At 42.0% G+C, this 19247-nt stretch overlaps 1 protein-coding gene across 2 annotated transcripts; it reads left to right on the top strand.

Moving 5' to 3' along the window:
- The first annotated feature begins 4394 nt into the window (after nt 1-4394).
- On the top strand, nt 4395-19059 carry CLTA (clathrin light chain A). 2 transcript variants are annotated; one of them, XM_068422901.1, is made up of 6 exons: nt 4395-4660; nt 11670-11707; nt 13600-13717; nt 14723-14834; nt 17558-17593; nt 18627-19059. In XM_068422901.1, the coding sequence occupies exons 1-6, from the start codon at nt 4450-4452 to the stop codon at nt 18796-18798; spliced, it is 687 nt and encodes a 228-aa protein (XP_068279002.1). In that variant the 5' UTR covers nt 4395-4449; the 3' UTR covers nt 18799-19059. The 2 variants fall into 2 exon arrangements, with proteins under 2 accessions (XP_068279002.1, XP_068279003.1); XM_068422902.1 differs by lacking the exon at nt 17558-17593.
- The last annotated feature ends 188 nt before the right edge of the window (nt 19060-19247 follow it).

Genomic DNA, 19247 nt, shown 5'->3' on the forward strand with positions numbered 1-19247 from the left:
ATACCTGACAGGAGAAAATGAAAAAGAGGGAGCCAGGCTCTTTTCAGTAGTGCCCAGTGACAGAACAGCAGCCAATTGACACAAATTTAAAAAAAATAAAAAAAAAAAAAAAAAAAATAAATTAATCTGAACACAAGAAAACACTTTTTTACTGTGAGGGTGGTCAAATACTGGAACAGGTGGTCCAAAGAGGTTGTGCAGTCTTCAGCTGTGGAGAATACTCAAAACCAGACTAGGGGCAGTCCTGGGAAGCCTGCTCTTGCTGACCCTGCTTGAGCAAGCACGTTGGACTAACCAGCACAAGCAATTCTGTGACTCACCTGCCACTTCTTTTGATAAAAAATCCACCCTTAATGTCTAATTCCTTATAAAAAGCTCTACAATCTCTGGGTTCTTTAGCCCCACTCAGTCCATTCAAAATGGGGTTTCACAATCTCATGTTCCCAAGACTTTACCTTCATGGTATTGCTTCTTCTGTAATTCATATTATTTCAAGTATCTTGTCCCCGTATTTGCAAACCTGCCTCTTTATACCACTCCTCCCTGATTTCTTGTCATATTACTTCCTGCTGTTTTGCTCTGACAGTCTGTCCCTCTGCTCTGTTCATCTTTGTGCTTCCCTATCCTATACAATCTCTATCCTCTGCTTATTCAGATTCTACTTGAATACCAAGCACTGCTGTGATGATTAGAGATACAGCTGTTACAGCAACAAAAAGTAGCAGCACTTCACTACGTTTGTTAGTTGTAGGTACATTTCTTACTTTACCTTCTACTTCTGGGTGTTCTTTGGAAAGCAGCTGCACTTCTTATCTTGGGACATTCGTGTTTAACCAGCAGCATTCCTCTTACTTCATCCGGTTAAATTCTCAGGGCAAGAAATCAGCATGGTAAACTGAAAGCAGTGTTGGCTTGCTGTGGTACTGGAGGCCTTGTAGCAGAAGACATATGTTTGTCAATATGCATATGAAGTAAGCATGAGACCCTTCAAGCCCTCTCACCTAGCTGGAGAGTCAGTGCTTCCCAAGGTGTCTCTTCATGAAACAACTGTCTTCCTTCCGGAGATGAGAACTACATACATTTAAAGGCTAGCCTCTCTTGGGTGTTGTAGCAATACACTTGTGTCTCCAGTTTTATTGTCTGAACGTGTGAACTGCTCTCTACTCTTCCAAGGCAGGCAAAGTGGACAGCTGGCTTATTCAAGCTGTTAATGTCAATATGAGTTACAGACCCTGGCTTAGCTTTAATTCCAGCCCTGTCAAAACAAGGTGAACAGCTGCAGCATGCATATGTAGTGGAGAAGGGCTTCAACTGAAGGAGAGTGAAGTGTGAGCATGTTTTCTTTGTGGGCTTTAGTCTTCATAAAGCTATTTAGTAGAACCGTTCATTGTGGCTGTAACTGCCCGACAAGGCAGTTGATGCGCAGGGTAGCTGCTGTGAAGCAGACAGGTGCTGTTAGCTTTATGTGTCTCTCAAACCAGTTCTTTTTGGCTCCTGTAACTTGCAGAGGAGTATCAATCAGGCAAAGTAGCTACTATCTTTCAGGTATAGGAGTCTAGTTATAAAACATTAGGTTTTCATAACTGAAAAGCTATTTTTTTCTGACTTCTGTCTATAGCTTGAAGGTGCCTAGCCATCAGCAGGTTGAGGGAACCTCTTAATTGATTTAAATGGACCTGGACCAGACCCTAGTCATTATGTGCTCTTGCTTTCCAATTGCTGTTAACTGTTGGCTCTTGCACAATGAGGTTCTAGTTAGAGAGATTTCCTGTCATGTTGTTCATGTCCAGAAGTCAGTTGTACGATGCCTTTCTCATCTGCATGCTTTCAGAGAGTTGGAAAGACTTGCATTTAAATTTTCTGCTCTGGAAACATCTGTTCTACTAAATATTTAATTTCTTAAATCAAAAAGGTTCTGAAGGAGTCAGTAAAAATCCCACGACTCTGTTGCAATGATTTCCTTAATGTTGGAAGTGCAGAACTGCAATCCTGTATTTTTGTAAATGCTTGAAAACATCTTTTTAAACTACTTTTAAGATAGATCTCGGTACATTTAGAAATGGGAATTATATTTCATCCTCTTTCAAACAATGGAGAGAATCAGAACCATCTTGAAAGTCTTTTGTAGTCTGATTGCCTTTTAGTCCTTCCATGAAGGTTTATACATGTAATATTCCTGTAATAAACTCTTCTCTTCAGTGTGACTCATCAACAAACTCCTATGAATGAATTACAAAGGGTACTACTCTTATGTTCTGTAGTGGTCTCTAAGCAGTGACATCTGCCTTCAGAAAAGGAGGCATCTTGACTTTTTTTGCAGGGTAAGAAAGCAGGAAAACAATGATAGCTTTGATAGTGCAGAAGTATTTCATGGTGCACCTGAATTTTAGATAGCATACAAATTTTGGAAGTCATCATCAAGACAAATCTAATGACTCACTGTTTTTACCTTTGCATCTAAAGGCAGTAACACTAAGTTACCCATTCTGATGGAACGCAGATAAGAATTCACAGAATCACAGAATGGTTAAGGGTCTGGAGATCATCTAGTCCAACCCCCTGCCAAAGCAGCTTCACCTGCTGAGTATGTTGCACAGGGTTGCATCCAGGCGGGTTTTGAATATCTCCAGAGAAAGAGAAGAATTCTCTTGGGCCATTTGCAAACTTGTAATTCTGCTTATATTTCATATGCCTTCGTCCCTATTCTGCAATTTTAAGTCAAACAAGTAATGAGATTTGCTTTTCATTTTAAATCACAATATTGTATTTGTGTTTGTGGCATTAAGTCATCAGAAAACCCCCACAGGGCTAAGAGGTGGTGGAAGAGCAAAAGAGGAAGTTGCTAGGTTGTCATCGAAAATTCACTATTCACAGTGAAAGGGAAGCAGTGAGATATTCCACTTTTGTTTACATATAAGGAAAGAAGAGTGATGAAAATGCACATGGGAGTGTGTTGTTAAAAGAAATTATGGGACAAAGTCAGTAAGTTTCTGTGAAAGCATGGCATACACTTCATGGTGGTGTTTCATTTTTATAGTCTCCTATTGTGAATTATGGGCCTGCTTACTGCTGTTACTCTTTAGTTTTCCTGTGGCTGTTGGAGATTTTTTAAAATAAATAACCTTGCTCTGTTGCTCCTAGAAGACAAAATTCAGAGAAGTCCAGCCTCCTGCCATGCTAGATTCTGAGTTTTCACAGGAGAAACCCAGCACATGTTTTAATTGACTAAGTGATGTGAAGGGAACTTTCTGTCATATGGCATGAGTTTGCTTGCTCTTTTTCCCCTAGCAAATGATGTTGACAGTGGGGAAAAAAGTGTAACTCAACATGCAGTTTATCTCACACTGTTAAATTCACATAGGAAACAACTGACTTGCAGTTACTTTTCTCTGAATTTGGCAACCTCTGAAACATGTTTGAATATACCATGAAACATACACACAGACCTACAGGCAACATATAAGTGGAGTTTAACAAGTACCTCTTACAGCAACTGCACTAGCTTAAAAGCTGTATTTTCTCTTTCTAAATCATTTTCCCCTCCCTTTACTCTCTGCCCTGTCAATAAGCTACTTGCAGATCTGTATGATAAACCAAATACAGAAACTGATCAAAGTAACTTTGTCAAAAATTTCTGTCAGAAAGCATTGCCTGTTAAATAAATGGTTTTGTCAATATATGGTCAATATAATACGTGGTACTTGAAGTTACACTAATTTAAGCTTCCCACTACCAGACAGAAAACACACAAAATCACACCAGAAAACAACTGACGTTTTTATTGACTTATTCTGTGGGTTCAGATTTGTCTCCAAGATGCCGATGGCTCGACGTTGTGTTGGCATGGGCATTTATACTGGATCACTGTCGCGATTGCACCGGAGTGCAGTGGAGTGCCTGTCCCTCGGCAGGAAGCCAGCACAGCTTCACTTGACAGGCTTGTCTGACAGAAACGCAACGGAGGGTCAGTCCCCCCGCACACCAAACGCTGCTCGCTGCCTGACGCGGGAGCAGAGGCCTGTCGGTACCAACCGGGCCTGCCGGGCCGGGCGCTGCGTGTGCAGGGGGCCAGGCCCTAGGCCGGACCCCAAGGCGTCGCGCCCGGCACCGCCCGGCTCCTCCGGGGGCCACCGGGGCTGGGGGGGGGAAGGAGCTGCACGGCCGAGACGCCTCCCGCCCGCCGCCAAGCGACGCGACGCCCCGCCCCCGACACCCCGCGCTCCCGGAACGCTCTTGACGCTGATTGGTTTGAGCCCAAGGCAACACGCGGAGAGTTCCATTAGCCCCGCCGTGGCCGCCGCTTGCTGATTGGCTTTACCGCTGGGAGGTGCTCGACTCTCATTGGCGTAGGCGGGGCGCCCCTCCCCTTCCGCGCTGATTTCTGGTGTCGGCGCAGGTGCGGAAGCGGCAGCTGTTCGTGGCCGGGTGTCTCCGCCGCTGCTCGCCCCCATGGCCGACCTGGATCTCTTCGGTACTCAGCAGCAGCCGGCGGCCGCCGCCGATAACGGGGCGCTGGACGGCGCCGAGGAGGATCCCGCCGCCGCTTTCCTGGCGCAGCAGGAGAACGAGATCGCGGGCATCGAGAACGACGAGGGCTATAGCATCCTGGAGAGCGGCGGGGTGCCGGCGGCGCTGCAGATCCCTGAGGGCCTCGACTCGGGTACGCGCGGAGGGACGGCGGCCCTGCTCCACCGCCCCTCCCCGTGGCGGGCGGGCCGGCCGGCCGGCAGAGGGGGGCGCGGTGCCCGGCGGCCGGGGAGGAGAGGGTTCCCGGCCTGACGGGGCTTGGCGGCTTCCCTTCTCCCTCGGAGACTCCGTGGCTGGGAGTGGGCGGTGCCGGCGGGGCGCTCGCCTCGACTTTCTGCCCCGAGCACATGCCGCCGGTGAGCGGGGCCTGGCTGTCCGGGGCTGCTCTCGGGGTTAGGTGTCGGACGTGCAAGCACGCCGTCTTCCCCATCCTGGGTGTGCTCTGACTTGCGTCAGTTGTCTGCCTGCTCCCTCGGACGGGATGGTGTTTATAGTTTGTGTGTCCCAAAGACGCCTGGGTGCCCAGGCTTGCTGAAGTGTAGCCTGTTGAGAACGCTGCTGAGTAGTTACTCATCTAATCCAGGAGCCTGCCTGAAAAGATGATCCACTGAAAGCTGGATAAGTCAATATGTTGTGTTTGGCCACTTGTGTTTCTGCCTTCAGAGGCAGTGATCTTAGTCTTAAAGTGTGCTAGCAGTTGAGCTAATGTTTAATTTTACTAAGCCTTTAGCCTTTTTCCATGGTAACCTTTGTACTGAATGTGAGAAGACTGACACTGCAGAACACACTGCTACATTCAGGGGACAGTGGCTACATACGTTGGGAACTAGAGGTTAGTGTGTTTTCAGTTAGTTTAACGGTAGCTGGAGCAGCCCTGAAAGAACACTTGTCATTATGAAAGGTTTGGGGTTTTTAACTGACATCTAAGTGGAAAGGAGTTGTGAATATAGGATGCTGCTACACTTAACTAATGTTTCAACACTCTAGGAAGACTTTGCTTGTACTTGTCACTGGGTTAACAGGAACATATTTTGCTCTCATGTGACATTCCTTTGTCACTTCAGGAAGATGCCACTCTTCTTCAGACTAAGTTGAATAACTTTGCTCTCCAGTTCACTGTTGGAACATCTTTAGAATGAAGTCTTCATTATGCAACCTGATTTCTGAAATTACTGGCATATCTTGTGTGAGGATGCAGGTTCATAGTATCTCTTGGAATAAAGCCCAACTAGATAAACTGAGTAATGGAGACCTGTTACTTCCAGTGCTTCTTTAGTGGTGGCACAGCCCTTAGAGTCAGCTCATTTATGGAGTTCAAAACATACAGACTACATACTTCCTGTGAAAAGGGTGTTTACAGGGGAATAACTTGCTCAAGCACTAGAACATGAGAATAATCGTTACCAGAACACCATCCTGTTTTGATATCAGACGTAACTTGACTTTCATATTCTATGTATAATGTAGAAACAGACACAGTGGACACCTCCTCTCTTACTTTCAGAAGCCTCAGACAAGCATTATGCCTTATATGGTATTTACATTCCAAACAGACTCTGGAACATTAAAGTAGCTGTTTGAGGACTAATTTCTTTGGAGAAAGTTCTGACATTGGCTTTTCTCACAGGATGCTAGAACCAACTAGATCCATACCTTCTCTACATGCATGTGATGCGGCTATTGCACAGTGATTCCTTGTCAAAAAGTCAACTTGTTAAATACTTCTAGATTGGCTTGGTATATAAAAGTAGTTCTTAAGCTGCTTTTTTTTTTTTTCTCAAGTCATATAAGTTTACTTGTCATGGAATGCAAAACTGTTATCGGAGAACTGTCTCTAGAAAGAGGGTCATAAAATAATGAATATGGTAATACGATCTAAGGGTCTTGGAAGCCTAGGTGTGATCTGTATGTTATCCTGCTTTCTTGTATGCACTGGGATTGCATTTATGCTCTGGCCTGTTAAATAGGCATTAGCAGATTGTGCTTGTGGACTTTTGGGGGTCCCATTTTTTAACAGAACATCCATTTGTTGACTGTTGGAGCCTGTGCTCACTCCGTTCTCATTAAAAAGCGTGGACTGCAGCAGTGCAAAATGTACTGGTTCAGGCATGGTGGCAAATGAACTAATGACTTCTGTTGCCATTTGTGTTTGCGATTTCTTAGCATCTGATCAGTATCCTAACAAATATCAGACTGTTAGTCTCTAGTGCATATTAGTTTATTAAATTGTTTTGTAATTAAGTTAAATAGGTGAATGCAAATTTCTTCTTGAAATAATACAAATTCTTATGTAAATCCTTAACCATTGTGATCAGGGATTTGTGGATTTACTTTTTTTAACTGTAACCTTTTTGAACTCCTTACTTACAGGTCTGTTGGATAAGTTTTCTTTCTAAATACTGTGCCAAAAGTCCTAACTCATGCTGCTCTCAACTGAAGTTTGAAGATATTAACTTCAAATATTGTGAGAAGCAGTCACTAACTTCTTAAAATACGCTTGTAAGAAACAGGGTGTCTCATACAACAAACAGTTTTTAAATTGCAGCTTCTTAAAAAAAGATTAGACAAATACATGGACAGTAGTGAACTCCGTGAATTGTTAATATCAATATCAGGAAACTTGTATTAGCGTATATTTCTGCTAGTTGTAGTACTGGTGGATACTGGGTGAGTATGGGCGGGAATGGCAGAATGTTGCCAAGCTCATGTGTTGCACTCAGCATCACCTCATATTGCCATGGTCAGGGTTGAAATACTGGCCTGAACCAGTAGGCCATTTATTATGTAAATAGCTATCCTATTCAAGCTTCTTGGGCATGTGAAAGCTAATCTTATTTCCCTTGAAAGATGAAGCATAATCACTGCTTCAGAAGACAGGAAGTATAGTATAAATCAAGTAATACAGTGCTGTTGCCTAGTTATTAGTAACACTGTCTTCTAAGAGATCTCCTTTTCAGTGATAAATCAATGCCTGCATTTATTTACAGTCAAATTCTTCAGTTCTCTCCAGTCTGACAATACTAGGTCTTCAGGTTGCAGCAGTTCACTCGCTGTGTTCTCTGAACAGGAGAGAGTAAGTTCAGGTTGAAGTGTGTGGCTTCTAAAACCTGTATGTCAATATAAAAACCTTGTCACAACTTGTCAGTAGCTTCTTATGGAGAATTACATTCAAAGACAAGCAGTTTTATATGTTAACAATCATGGAAATACACAGAAGTTTAACATAGGCTGTCTGGTCTCAAACATTGCCTTCACAGTTTCAAGCTCTGTCATTTTTATATGAACTTGAATGAATGATGTTTATCTTCTGAAGACGCTCATGAGCCTCTCTAGGAATTAAGAAACTTAGTTGTGTTTGGTGGTTTGTCCATAAACCATATTTAATAGCCTTTCAGGGACTGAATGTCAATTCGCTTGAAAATATCATTAGGAAAGAATTGTTTCCTCCTGTCTCTCTAGTTAGCACCACAGACAGAAAGAGTTACTTATTTGTGACTATTGATACTTTTTCTTAATTGTTTGAACAGCCATCTTGAGGCTTCAGAGCACTTTAGCGTAACACTGAGACACAATAAAGGGATGGTATCTGTTTAACTTGTATTTGCTGTCTCGTGGTGATGCTCCATTATTATGAAGCTCATGACAGAAAAACCTATTTTTCTGTTTGCAAGAGAATATTACATCTGTTGGGAAGTTACAGAAGCTCTCATGGCACAGCATCATTGCTGATAGAGGAAGGTGTGGTCTAGTACTAGCCTATTGATTATATTGAAAATGAAGGAACTCTAATGGGTTTTGATATGAAAGCAGGTTAGAACTAAAACACAGGAAAGAAGCACTCTTCCTGACCTGCTTACCTTTATTTTCCACACAGGCATGAGAATGAGTTAGGCTAGAAAAAGTATTTCTTCCTCAGTTTCTTGCATAACTAAACAAAAACTTTGGAGAAGATTCTTCTTTCTCATCCTCTTATCGGGGAGAGGTAGGTGAAGGGAAGCATGATCTATGCCCAAAAGAAACAGGATGGGAAGCTAGGCCTTGAGTGGTGAAGTTACTTAACCTTATGCCAGAATATATTAAACTTGATTGTGCTCTTCTGTTGCTGTAACTATAGTTGCTAGTTCACTCAAAGTAGCAATGAAGAAGTAGAGTACTTATTATTTAAAAGATGCTGAAAGTAGCTCATAAAAATACTTTTATGTGTGGTCATATTGGAAGTTGATTTCTCCTGCATGAGGATATTGTCCAAAGCATAGCTGGATAGGAAGACTTCAGGAGGAACTAATCTATGCGTTAGGAAATAGTTGGACTTATGTTAGAAGAGCTACCCCTGCAAAGTCCTGCCTTTGACTGTTCTAATGGCTGTCATCTTTTGCACTGTGAGTAAGAGTTCAGAGAGTCTAGTGAACAAGGCTAAGCAAACTTCTTTTTATGCCAAGAAGTACTGAGTCTGGTATCAATGCAAGTAGTTGCCTTCAGAGTAGTTGGTCATCATTGTGATAAGCCTCTTAAGCCATACATTGACTTGTAGGACTCAAGTGACAAAACTATTGTTGTATTTATCTTCAAGCTACCCAGCCCTTACTTTTGTAAGCTATAGTACATGTGGAGGGCACTGATTCTATCTGTATGTTTCTGGCAAGCTTGGCTGTTGTTTCTCTCCTGTGAATGCAAGGTAGATGATATCGCTTACCCTCTCTGAACCTTCCAGACTCTAAAAACTATGTGGGTCACTGTGTGGAAGTTTGTTATTACCCTGTCATCAGCATGTGTTATAGAACTGTAGATGTTTGGACATATTCTTTGCAACAGTATCCTTAGAAATAAAACTTTATCTTAAGTTCACAAACAAACACCAGGGAATGTGGATCATTACTAACTAGAATAGTTAGTGTGATGTTAACTTCAGGAGCTTCAAGATGCAATACTGTGGTAGAATTGGATGGACTCTGAAGCCATCATGGCTGATGAAAACATGATGATAGCAGTAGCAGTATTTAGGCTTTTTCTGTGGGAAGTCAGATATGAAATGACATGTTTCTGTGGACAAAGAAATCTGATACACAACTAGCATTGATTACTGATGCGAAGGCTGGCAAGGAGATAGTGGTTGCATAGTTCATTATAATGTCTAGAAAAACTGAGTCTGGAGAGCTGAAATGAGAGAACACTTGACTCTTGGTCTGGTTCCAATTAGCATACTTATACTGGCATATCACAGCATGCTAGTACAGTGCCATTTCCTCTTCTGCTTGCAGTATGCTCAGTCAGCATGCTGACTCTGCATCTTAATCACGAGTTCTAGGGAGCTCAAAACACATGGAAAGTTTTGTTTTAATACTTCTAATGCATCTGACCTGGGTGCCCTCTGGAAACACTTAGCTCTGTGCCAGTTGGTGGCTGTTTCTATGCAGAAGAAAAGCAGCCCTGACAAATACATCTGTTTTATCTCAGCTGCAGCCCTCAGCAGTGATGTTGTTCCTTTTACCTCAGCAGATTACCAGCCTGAGTACTGAAGACCTTAATGAATGTTTTTCGGTGTAATAAGAAAACTTAATCATATTATCACAGTTCTAGGAAGAATCTTTAAGACTTATTAGCGTGCTCACCTTGCTGGAGAGTCAGTGCTTCCCAAGGTGTCTCTCTGTGAAACAACTGTCTTCCTTCCAGAGATGAGAACTACATACATTTAAAGGCTAGCCTCTCTTGGGTGTTGTAGCAATACACTTGTGTCTCCAGTTTGATTGTCTGAACATGTGAACTGCGCTCGACTCTTCCAAGGCAGGCAAAGTGGACAGCTGGCTTATTCAAGCTGTTAATGTCAATATGAGTTACAGACCCTGGCTTAGCTTTAATTCCAGCCCTGTCAAAACAAGGTGAACAGCTGCAGCATGCATATGTAGTGGAGAAGGGCTTCAACTGAAGGAGAGTGAAGTGTGCGCATTCTTTCTTTGTGGGCTTTAGTCTTCATAAAGCTATTTAGTAGAACCGTTCATTGTGGCTGTAACTGCCCGAGCCAGTGTGCTGTGATCTCTACGTATCTGCTTTGAGAGAGCTTCCAGATTCATGTTAAGTCATGTGCAGGGTAGCTGCTGTGAAGCAGACAGGTGCTGTTAGCTTTATGTGTCTCTCAAACCAGTTCTTTTTGGCTCCTGTAACTTGCAGAGGAGTATCAATCAGGCAAAGTAGCTACTATCTTTCAGGTATAGGAGTCTAGTTATAAAACATTAGGTTTTCATAACTGAAAAGCTAGTTTTTGTTAACTTGAGTTTTCCCCTACTGAAGCTAGTAACTATGTTCTTGAAGACTAGTATCTTCCAACTTAACTACCATGTTTGAACTGATAACTTTACGGTCCTCTACCTAATACAATGAAAATCTAGGTGTGTTTTGCATAGTCTGGAGATTTCAGTAGTTTCACAAACTCAAATGTTTGTCTCACTACTGACATATGTTCCCTATGGCTGTGTTTTAAATAAGATAAAACTTTACGATTCTGTAGCAAAGATTCCTAGCGTATCCTGTTCCTGAGGCTCTACTGCCAGTGTCACTTCAGAGGGAATAATGCTGCAGCTGAAGTAGGAAGCTATCAAACATGTCATCACAGAAGGCAGCAGGAAGGTGACTTTGCTATGAATGTTAGCTATATCTTTTGAGTTGATTAGGAACTAGGAGATAACCAAACTAGCATAAGAATTACTAAGTGTTGGCTGCAGGATTGTTAGTCTTCCAGGTAGAAACTAAAACATTGAGAGTTATGCTTCTTAACTTCTGAACAGTTGTCTAGTAGTCAGCTTCCAAGACAGGGAGGAGAAAGTGGGAGTACCTTTAGAACACTGTCTGCAGCAGCTTCTCCGCAGCATCAGCTCTGCTGTTTATGTAGTCTGAAGCATGATCTTGTAATGAAGAAAGGACTTTGTATTACTGGTTCTGCAGAATAATCACTCCCTTGGTTTCTTGTGCCTATCCGGAAAAGTGCAGAGATAAGGAAGTTGATACCCTGCAGGATATCAAGTAACACTCATTTGCACAACTTCCACATTAGATACCCTAGTAGAGCTTTCCATACAAGTTACTGAAATCAGTAAATCTGCCTGCTCTGTCTTTTCTCAAATGGCTAAACTACAGTCACTTCTTTGCAGGTACTGTTGATGGAGTGGTTAATGGAGATGTCTATCAGGTAAGATAGAAATATTCTGTGCTTAGAATGTGCTGTTCTACTCTCAGAACTTCACCTTAGTCTAGACTAATACTTCCCATTTCTTGTCTCTAATGTACTGTTATCTCATTTCTGAAGGGGAATTTCTATTCTGATAGCTCATAAAGCTGTTAATGCTCTTAATATGCCCCTCCTCTGAACTTAGAGGCAGCTTGAAGCAGCAGTCCATTTTGAATTGTGGCTTAGTAGGACACAACCACTGTAGGCAGACTGACAGGCTCTGTGGTATGACTTAACGTTGACTTGCCACTGGCTGATAAGCTGAAAGCATGCTATGAGTGCTTACTTTAAAGCAGTTTTCTGAATTGCTTGTTCTTCAAGGATAATTATTGTGTCCTGGTTGTCTTATCAAGATTGGTCTTACAATGAACTGACTGAAAACATCATATACTTCTTAGTGACATAAAGTTGCATGAAATCAAGCTGTTAGCTCAGTCATAGTATGAAAGCATGTTAATCAGCCATGGTAGTGACAAAAGGAGGAGATACTTGGTTTATTAGTGTCAGGGAGGAATGAGGCATGCTAAGGCAACCACTGTATTGTAACTGAATTTCATACCAGTTCGGCTAAGGCATCATCATTGCCTGGTATCATAGTTGGCTGGATAGCCCCAATTAAATGAATGCTTGGGAAGGGGGCAGTATATGAGCTACTTCATAGAGTTTTTAAGTGAACACCAAGCTTTGTGGAGACACAAACAGCTTTCACTACTGCTAACATTTTTATATCCTCACCATTGCTGTGAGATCAATGGGAAAACTGTATCTTACTGGCCCTTTGTGCTTCCTTATACAACAGAAGGTAGCTGAAATATCTTGATTTTGTGTTTGCAATCTAAGTGATCAGCTGCTTTGGTTGGTAGATCTCCCTCTTAATGAGGAAGAACAGACTGAATGGGCTATATGTAACTTTTGTTTTAGCTACCTGTAACTTGTTTGGCCCTGCAACTGGCCAATTTATTTTGTTTTGGATTGAATGTGAAGCCTGGTGCTGTTGCGCTGGCCTAGCTCCTTCCCTATGTAGAATTCCTTCATTGAGGGCTACAGGAGGTTCCAAGAGGGGCAAGATGCCACCAAATTTGCTGTTAGCTACAGCCCATCTGGTACTGTCAGGAGTGGTATTTCTTAGGTCTGTTAAGAGTAGGGTGAACCAATAAAAGTTGTTGGACTTAGAGTATCCTCTGTGACAAATAAAAGAATATTCATTAGCTTTGCGGATCTGGTGTATTAATGATAGCCTTATTCATTGCAAGTCTTTGAGCTATTGTATAGTAAAAAGTGTGCTCATACTCACACTGTTTTGATGCTTAAATGTAGAAATGCCCTTTTGTTCTAAGCTGCATACAGCAATCCAAATTCTGTAATGTCTTTAAAGGACATAGGCTTTTAATATCAGTTAAGTTCAAAAATGTCTCTGCAGTAGACAAATAAGTTACAGAGAACATTTTAATCTCCTATGCACAAAACCATAAAAAAAGAAAAAATTAGTTTCACAGCAAATATTTAGGGTGAAATGAACTGGAGGATCTCTAGGCCTGCAAATGCATAGTGAGGTGCTAGACATTGCCTTCTGCTTTCTTCAGGCACAGAGCTCTGGCACAGTTTGACTTCCCAGTCAACTTGAATTTGTGTTTGATCCCTGATTGCTAGAGGCAGTTCTGTATTAATTTGCTTCAATCCTGCTGTAATTTGTGGCAAGATGTTTTTCATGTTAATGGTGTAAATGCAGTATGACATCAGATGAATGTGTTATGTGCTCAGTTCAAAGAGTCTAATTTTATGTAGCTTGCAGGCAGTTATCTGGAATATGCAGTTGTCATGTATGAATGACATTACTATTCCTTCTCTTTAAGGAGAGTAATGGTCCAACAGACACCTATGCTGCCATATCCCAAGTAGATAGACTGCAGTCAGAACCGGAGAGTATTCTTAAGTGGAGAGAGGAGCAAAAGGAGCGCCTGGAGCAACTTGGTAAGGAGGATGTTTGTTGCAGTAGTGTTCTTGTTTGTGAGTAACTTAGTGTCAGCTTCGTAAGCAGCAGAATTCTCAGCCATGGCTTCTGGCTCTTGGTAATCTAACATACTTCTTGAGTTTGAGCAGCAAGTCTGGATAGTCTTCTGGTAAGCAGACTTAATACTGGTGTGGGAGTCAGCACACAAGTGGCTCTCTGAATCTTAAGAGTATTCACGTGGCCTGCCCTTTACTTACAAATAAGCTGATGGAAAATGAACAGCTTTTATCAGCAGAAAAGAGTGAATAAATACTGCAGCCACCAGCACTTTTTTCAAAGGATAAAGATTGCTCATTTTGTAATTGCTGAGGCCATCTGTTGCCACATGGATCTTAATCTAATAGCTAAGTAAAGTAATGGACTAGTAACTGAACTAAATACAGCTGTCAAATGAAGTGGTACCTACCTGTGGACAGCTTCTAAAAGCCTACAAACTGGTATGCTTTCCACTTAAATGAGGGAGGAGGCTTTGCTTAAAATTGTTAGGACAGCACCTTCCGTACAATGTGATTCTAAATAGAGCTGAACCTGTTGCTCCTCTTCTGGGCTAGTTACAGCAGATGAGCTTGTTCTGAACTGTGGGCTGGGTGTAAAAGCATGCTGAGTGCCAGGCTCCCTCACTTTGTCTAAGCACAGAGGCTTTACTGAGCTTTGTTCTAGCACTAGCATAGCAAGGTGGCTGTTTCTGGTTTTGAACAGTTTGCAGGCCAACAGACTTACTGAATCTGAATTAGTCTACAAATGCCTATCCTAAACTGAAGTGGACTGTCCCAGTTACACAGTGCAGGCATGCTGTTCAGCTAATCAGAATGTTTATGGTATTTAGTGTTCTCATGGCCTAAATCAGGAAATCTCCTAACTCTTATCTGAGTAGATCAAGCAACTGTCTGCACTAGGGTGCACTCTAAGCCATCAGCTGAAATGGGAACAAAACATGACTGACAAATCAATTATTAAATCTTCAGATGCCAACTCACGAAAGCAGGAAGCAGAATGGAAAGAGAAAGCAATAAAGGAGTTGGAGGAGTGGTATTCAAGGCAAGATGAAAAGCTCCAGAAAATAAAAGCAAGCAACAGGTAAGGTTTCTGCAGCCATCTGAAGAGTTATGGTACTGGATATGAAAGTAATGGGAGAGAGAGTTTAGAATACGTGTAGTATGTCCTAAGGCACTAGTCCTTCACATCATTAAAGTAATCTCTCCTACTAAGAAATGGGTCTCCAGTGGTAGACTATCTTTTTAAGTTTTCTTAGAATCTAGATTAAATGTCCAAGAATAGCAAGAGAAAGCATTAAGATAATGAACCAGAATTACTGAAGATTACTTAAGACACAAAGTTTGAACGTGGCCAGAAGAAGTTTTAATCTGCCCAATTGTTTGCATGCTACTAGCTGCACAGGTCTTCAGTGACTGTAATTACCTCCTTTGAGACTAGCAATCTTACTTGCTATCTTTAGAACACATGAAAGTGGCCTTCTACTTAGTCTTTGCTACAAGTTATTTCATTAGATATCTTAAAACCTTTGGCTGCTCCTTTTGGAAACTTTTGAGAAATAACCTGACTCAGTTCTGCTAGTGAAGAGCTAAATGCTGACTGCATCTATGTTGGGTTTGAATTGTCTAATTATGGGGCAGAAACTAATGACTTGGTTGCTAGTCTAGTAAGCTCTTACACTTTCTTAGAGGTTCTCTGTGGAATTTTGACTTCAACTTACGTAAAGGTAAATATGATAGTACTGGCATAATACCACTTAGATCTCTACTTCTGACCTAGGGTTGCCAGTGTCATTCCCCTTCAGGTGATTGTCAGGGCTGCTTTATACTCTGGGAACCCACAGACCTCAAGATGAACTGTTTTTTTTAAAATGCCATTTTTCTTATCAAAATGTCCAGCAGGTTTGTCTTGAGTAAGTAGAGTCCTCGGTAGACTCTAATTCTTATTAAAGGAAGAAAGGAGGCCTACACTTCCTACAAAATTATGGATTTGACACTTCCATTCACTGAGGTACAGTCTTTTGATTGGGCCAAGAAAGGGAAACAGGATTGGCACTCTTCTAGTTGGTGGCCAGAGCTCATTATGCGCTCATAGCTTTATTATGGCCAGTGTTTGAGCACAGGATATGCATTCTGGAGCACAGTCCATTTAACAAGTGTTGCGAAGAAGGAGTGTTTGGCATTCCCATCAGCCTGGTGAGATCTCTTTCCTAATGGTAATTTCTGTCCACTGAAGTAGCCTAATGCTAACACTGGGACTCTGGTCCTAAACTAGCTAGTCCCAGCCTCTAGGATGTAGTAGAGCTTTTGTGTTGCTCCTCTGAGTCAATGGCTTAATTGATACATTCCATGTGTGGTAGCTGCTTTCCTGTTACAGTAAGTCTAGGTGATACAAGGTTAATGTGCTTGTTAAAACTGCCTTCAGCTGTGTTCCGTACTTCTCATCCTTATCTCTTTTCTCCTGCCTGCTTGCCTGCCTGTTGGACTACTTGCTACCTAGGGTGGCAGATGAAGCTTTCTACAAACAACCCTTCGCTGACGTGATTGGTTATGTGTATGTCGCTTAACTACTAATTCTGTTTGCTAGTCAACTAGGTAATGAGGAGGATCAGAAATAGTGCTGAATGTCTGAAGGTGACTTCTGAATATTTCAGGGCAGTATAGCTAATATAAGTATATAGCCTTTACTTTTTGGACTGACTCTGATCTGCAGTATAAAGTGCAGTTTTCCTGTAAGGTTCCCATACACTGCACAACATCCAGCAATTTCTGAGTACATCATGTAGTATACATAGCACTGGAATTTTGTTAATTACTTCAGTAGTCTTTAGATGTAGGGTTTTACAATTTTTTCCAGACCAGTGAACACTGCTTAGCAAGATGCTTTGCTGGGTATGTGGGTTAGTGTCTGTAGTCTCACGTGGGTGCTCTGTTTAGACCTAGTCACTTCCACAGAGAAGCACAGTGTTTTAACTCTGCGTTCTCTGTAATAGGCATTGAGCTCTTGATCTGTGCTTATTTGCCCACATAGTCAGAAAAATATTCAAGCGATGTTTGCACATAAAGCTCTGCAAGCCAAGGAAGGTGGAAAGGAATCACCTGCCATAAATCAGGGTAGAAGTGCTGTGTGCATATAGAATTAGGATGCTATCAGAGAATAGATGAAAAGTACAAGAAGTCAGTATTGGAAAAATCAGCATTAGCTGCTGGGAGAACATTTAGGAACAGCTTTGTGTATACATTTTGCCAGCCTAATGGATCAACTAGAATACAGCCATGATTTCAAGCCCCAATGAGTATGCTAGTTTCCGTGGGGTAGAAGAATTGGAATGTTCATTGGCTTGTTTATGTGTTTTAATTTCTTCCCTTAATTTGTAGACTTGAAAGATGGCCATGTCACAGATTCTAAGGTGACACCTTTAGAATGTGTATTGGTGAGCCGTGATGTGCCTTTGAGTGCATTAATATTGAAGGTCCAGTGTGGAATTGATTACCTAACTGTAGGTGGATGTAGCCAAGACTTGTGAAATGATGGATGTACAGGTGGTGTTTGACTTCCCTGAAGTCTCCTGGGAGTTGATTTTGATAGATTTTTTTTTTTCTCCAATAAACCCCTTATTTTCATATATCCAATACAAATATGCAGTATAAGTGCTGTAGAATACAATTGGCAGCCTGGTTCCTGAATGTAGGCTAAGGTACTAGTGCATGTTCAGCCAGCTGATCATCTGCATTAAACTCATTCTCATTTTCTATATCTGACTTAAACTTTCTCTCCTTGTTTCTTTTCTTCTCTTCGCCTTTAAGCACAAACATAAATCATCCTTGCTACAGCCTAGAACAGTTAAGTAAAAAAACCTTCACTGCCCCTTAAAAGTGTCATATCACATAAAGTAGAAGTGTTGTAGTGACCCTTGTCTTCAGTGGTGTCTGTAACCTTATCCCTGTGAACAGTGCTGAACCCTCATGGGAGAGTCATCTTCACTGCTTTTTCTGTACTGCTTGTTGGAGTAGATGGATTTGGTTGATCTGTTCATGCTTACTGCTCTTGCACTCAGGCAGCTACCAGGGCCCCACAGTTCACGTAAACTAGATGCTGGAGTGTTATCCATGCCATGAAGCAATGCTGTTGTCAGCCTAGCAATGCTAAGAGGATATATCTGGGAAGCCACTGGCACTAACCTGTACCTAATGTTAAAAGCTTCCTTAGAGTCTCCTTAGGGTGAGAGGAGGTGAATGTGTTTATCCTGTGAGCTGACCTCAGATGAGTCATCCCCTCTGCCAAAGTATGCTTTAGTCTATAGCATCCACGAGCATGGGATTCATGACTTAAATTCCTTTTGATTCATGCTGCTTCACTACAGCATTGGGAATCTTCAGCAGATAGTTTTATGATGGCCTGTAGGCCTTGGGGCTGATTTAAATCCTCAAATGGAATTTGTTTTAAGATACTGTTGCAGGGAGTTGTAAATTTCCAGTTGGCAAGTGTCCAATATAAGCCATCAAGTGGCAGAGGCTTAACTAGTTAAGACTTGGGCGTTTCTCCATAAATAAAATGCCTGCATAGGAGTACCTTACTTCCTGGCAGTTTGTGTGGTGACTCCTTAGGCAAAGTCTCTAACTATTCTTAAAACCAAACACCTGTATTCCAACATTTTACACAGCAATCCTCTGCACTGCTTGTGCATAGCATACTACTGCAACCTACTTTCATCTCCAGGGTTGGGGCAGTGGGTGCTTAAGTAGCCATAATGTCCACAAGCAGCTGTCAGGTCACATTTCTTATGAAACATGCTGAAAGAAACTGCATCCTGTAAGAGGGAAGGAGTGCCTTAAATGTTGAGCATTAACGCAAGGTGCATTGCATTGCTTTTAGGGCAGCTGAAGAAGCCTTTGTGAATGATGCAGAAGACATTTTCCCGGGCACTGAGTGGGAACGTGTGGCTCAGCTCTGTGACTTTAATCCCAAGTCTAGTAAGCAGGCAAAAGATGTGTCCCGCATGCGTTCAGTCCTCATCTCACTCAAGCAGGCTCCGCTGGTTCGCTGAAGGAAATCACAGTGGAAACTCTACAGATGCAATGTCTTAACCTTACTCAGAGAAGCTATGTTTGCAGTAATTGGATTAATTGTTTCAATGTTTTTTTGAACCAAACCTCATGATGTATCTAGAGCTGATGACTGTTTGATTGCATGTTCTTCCTCATGTTTCCTTTGTGTCTGAAATGGAAGAACCTCCAAAGCTGTAGTCTCTGTGCTATTGTTCACTGAGATGTCACTTCCCACATTACTGATATTAAAGATCTATTAAACAGCAAAATGTGTTGACTTTGCATGAATTAAGAAGCTCTCCTGCTCCCTTTTGACATGGGGTGTTTGAATTGAGTGTGAGCCAACATTTCTCTTAACTGATAGTGATTTCACCTTGCTGGTGACTGACCAGCCAGCAATGCTCCTAGTCTCTGAGAGGCTGACCTGCTTGTCTCCAGAAGCTTTCTT

Source organism: Nyctibius grandis, chromosome Z, assembly GCF_013368605.1.
Source record: "Nyctibius grandis isolate bNycGra1 chromosome Z, bNycGra1.pri, whole genome shotgun sequence".
Classification (NCBI taxonomy): Eukaryota; Metazoa; Chordata; class Aves; order Nyctibiiformes; family Nyctibiidae; genus Nyctibius; species Nyctibius grandis.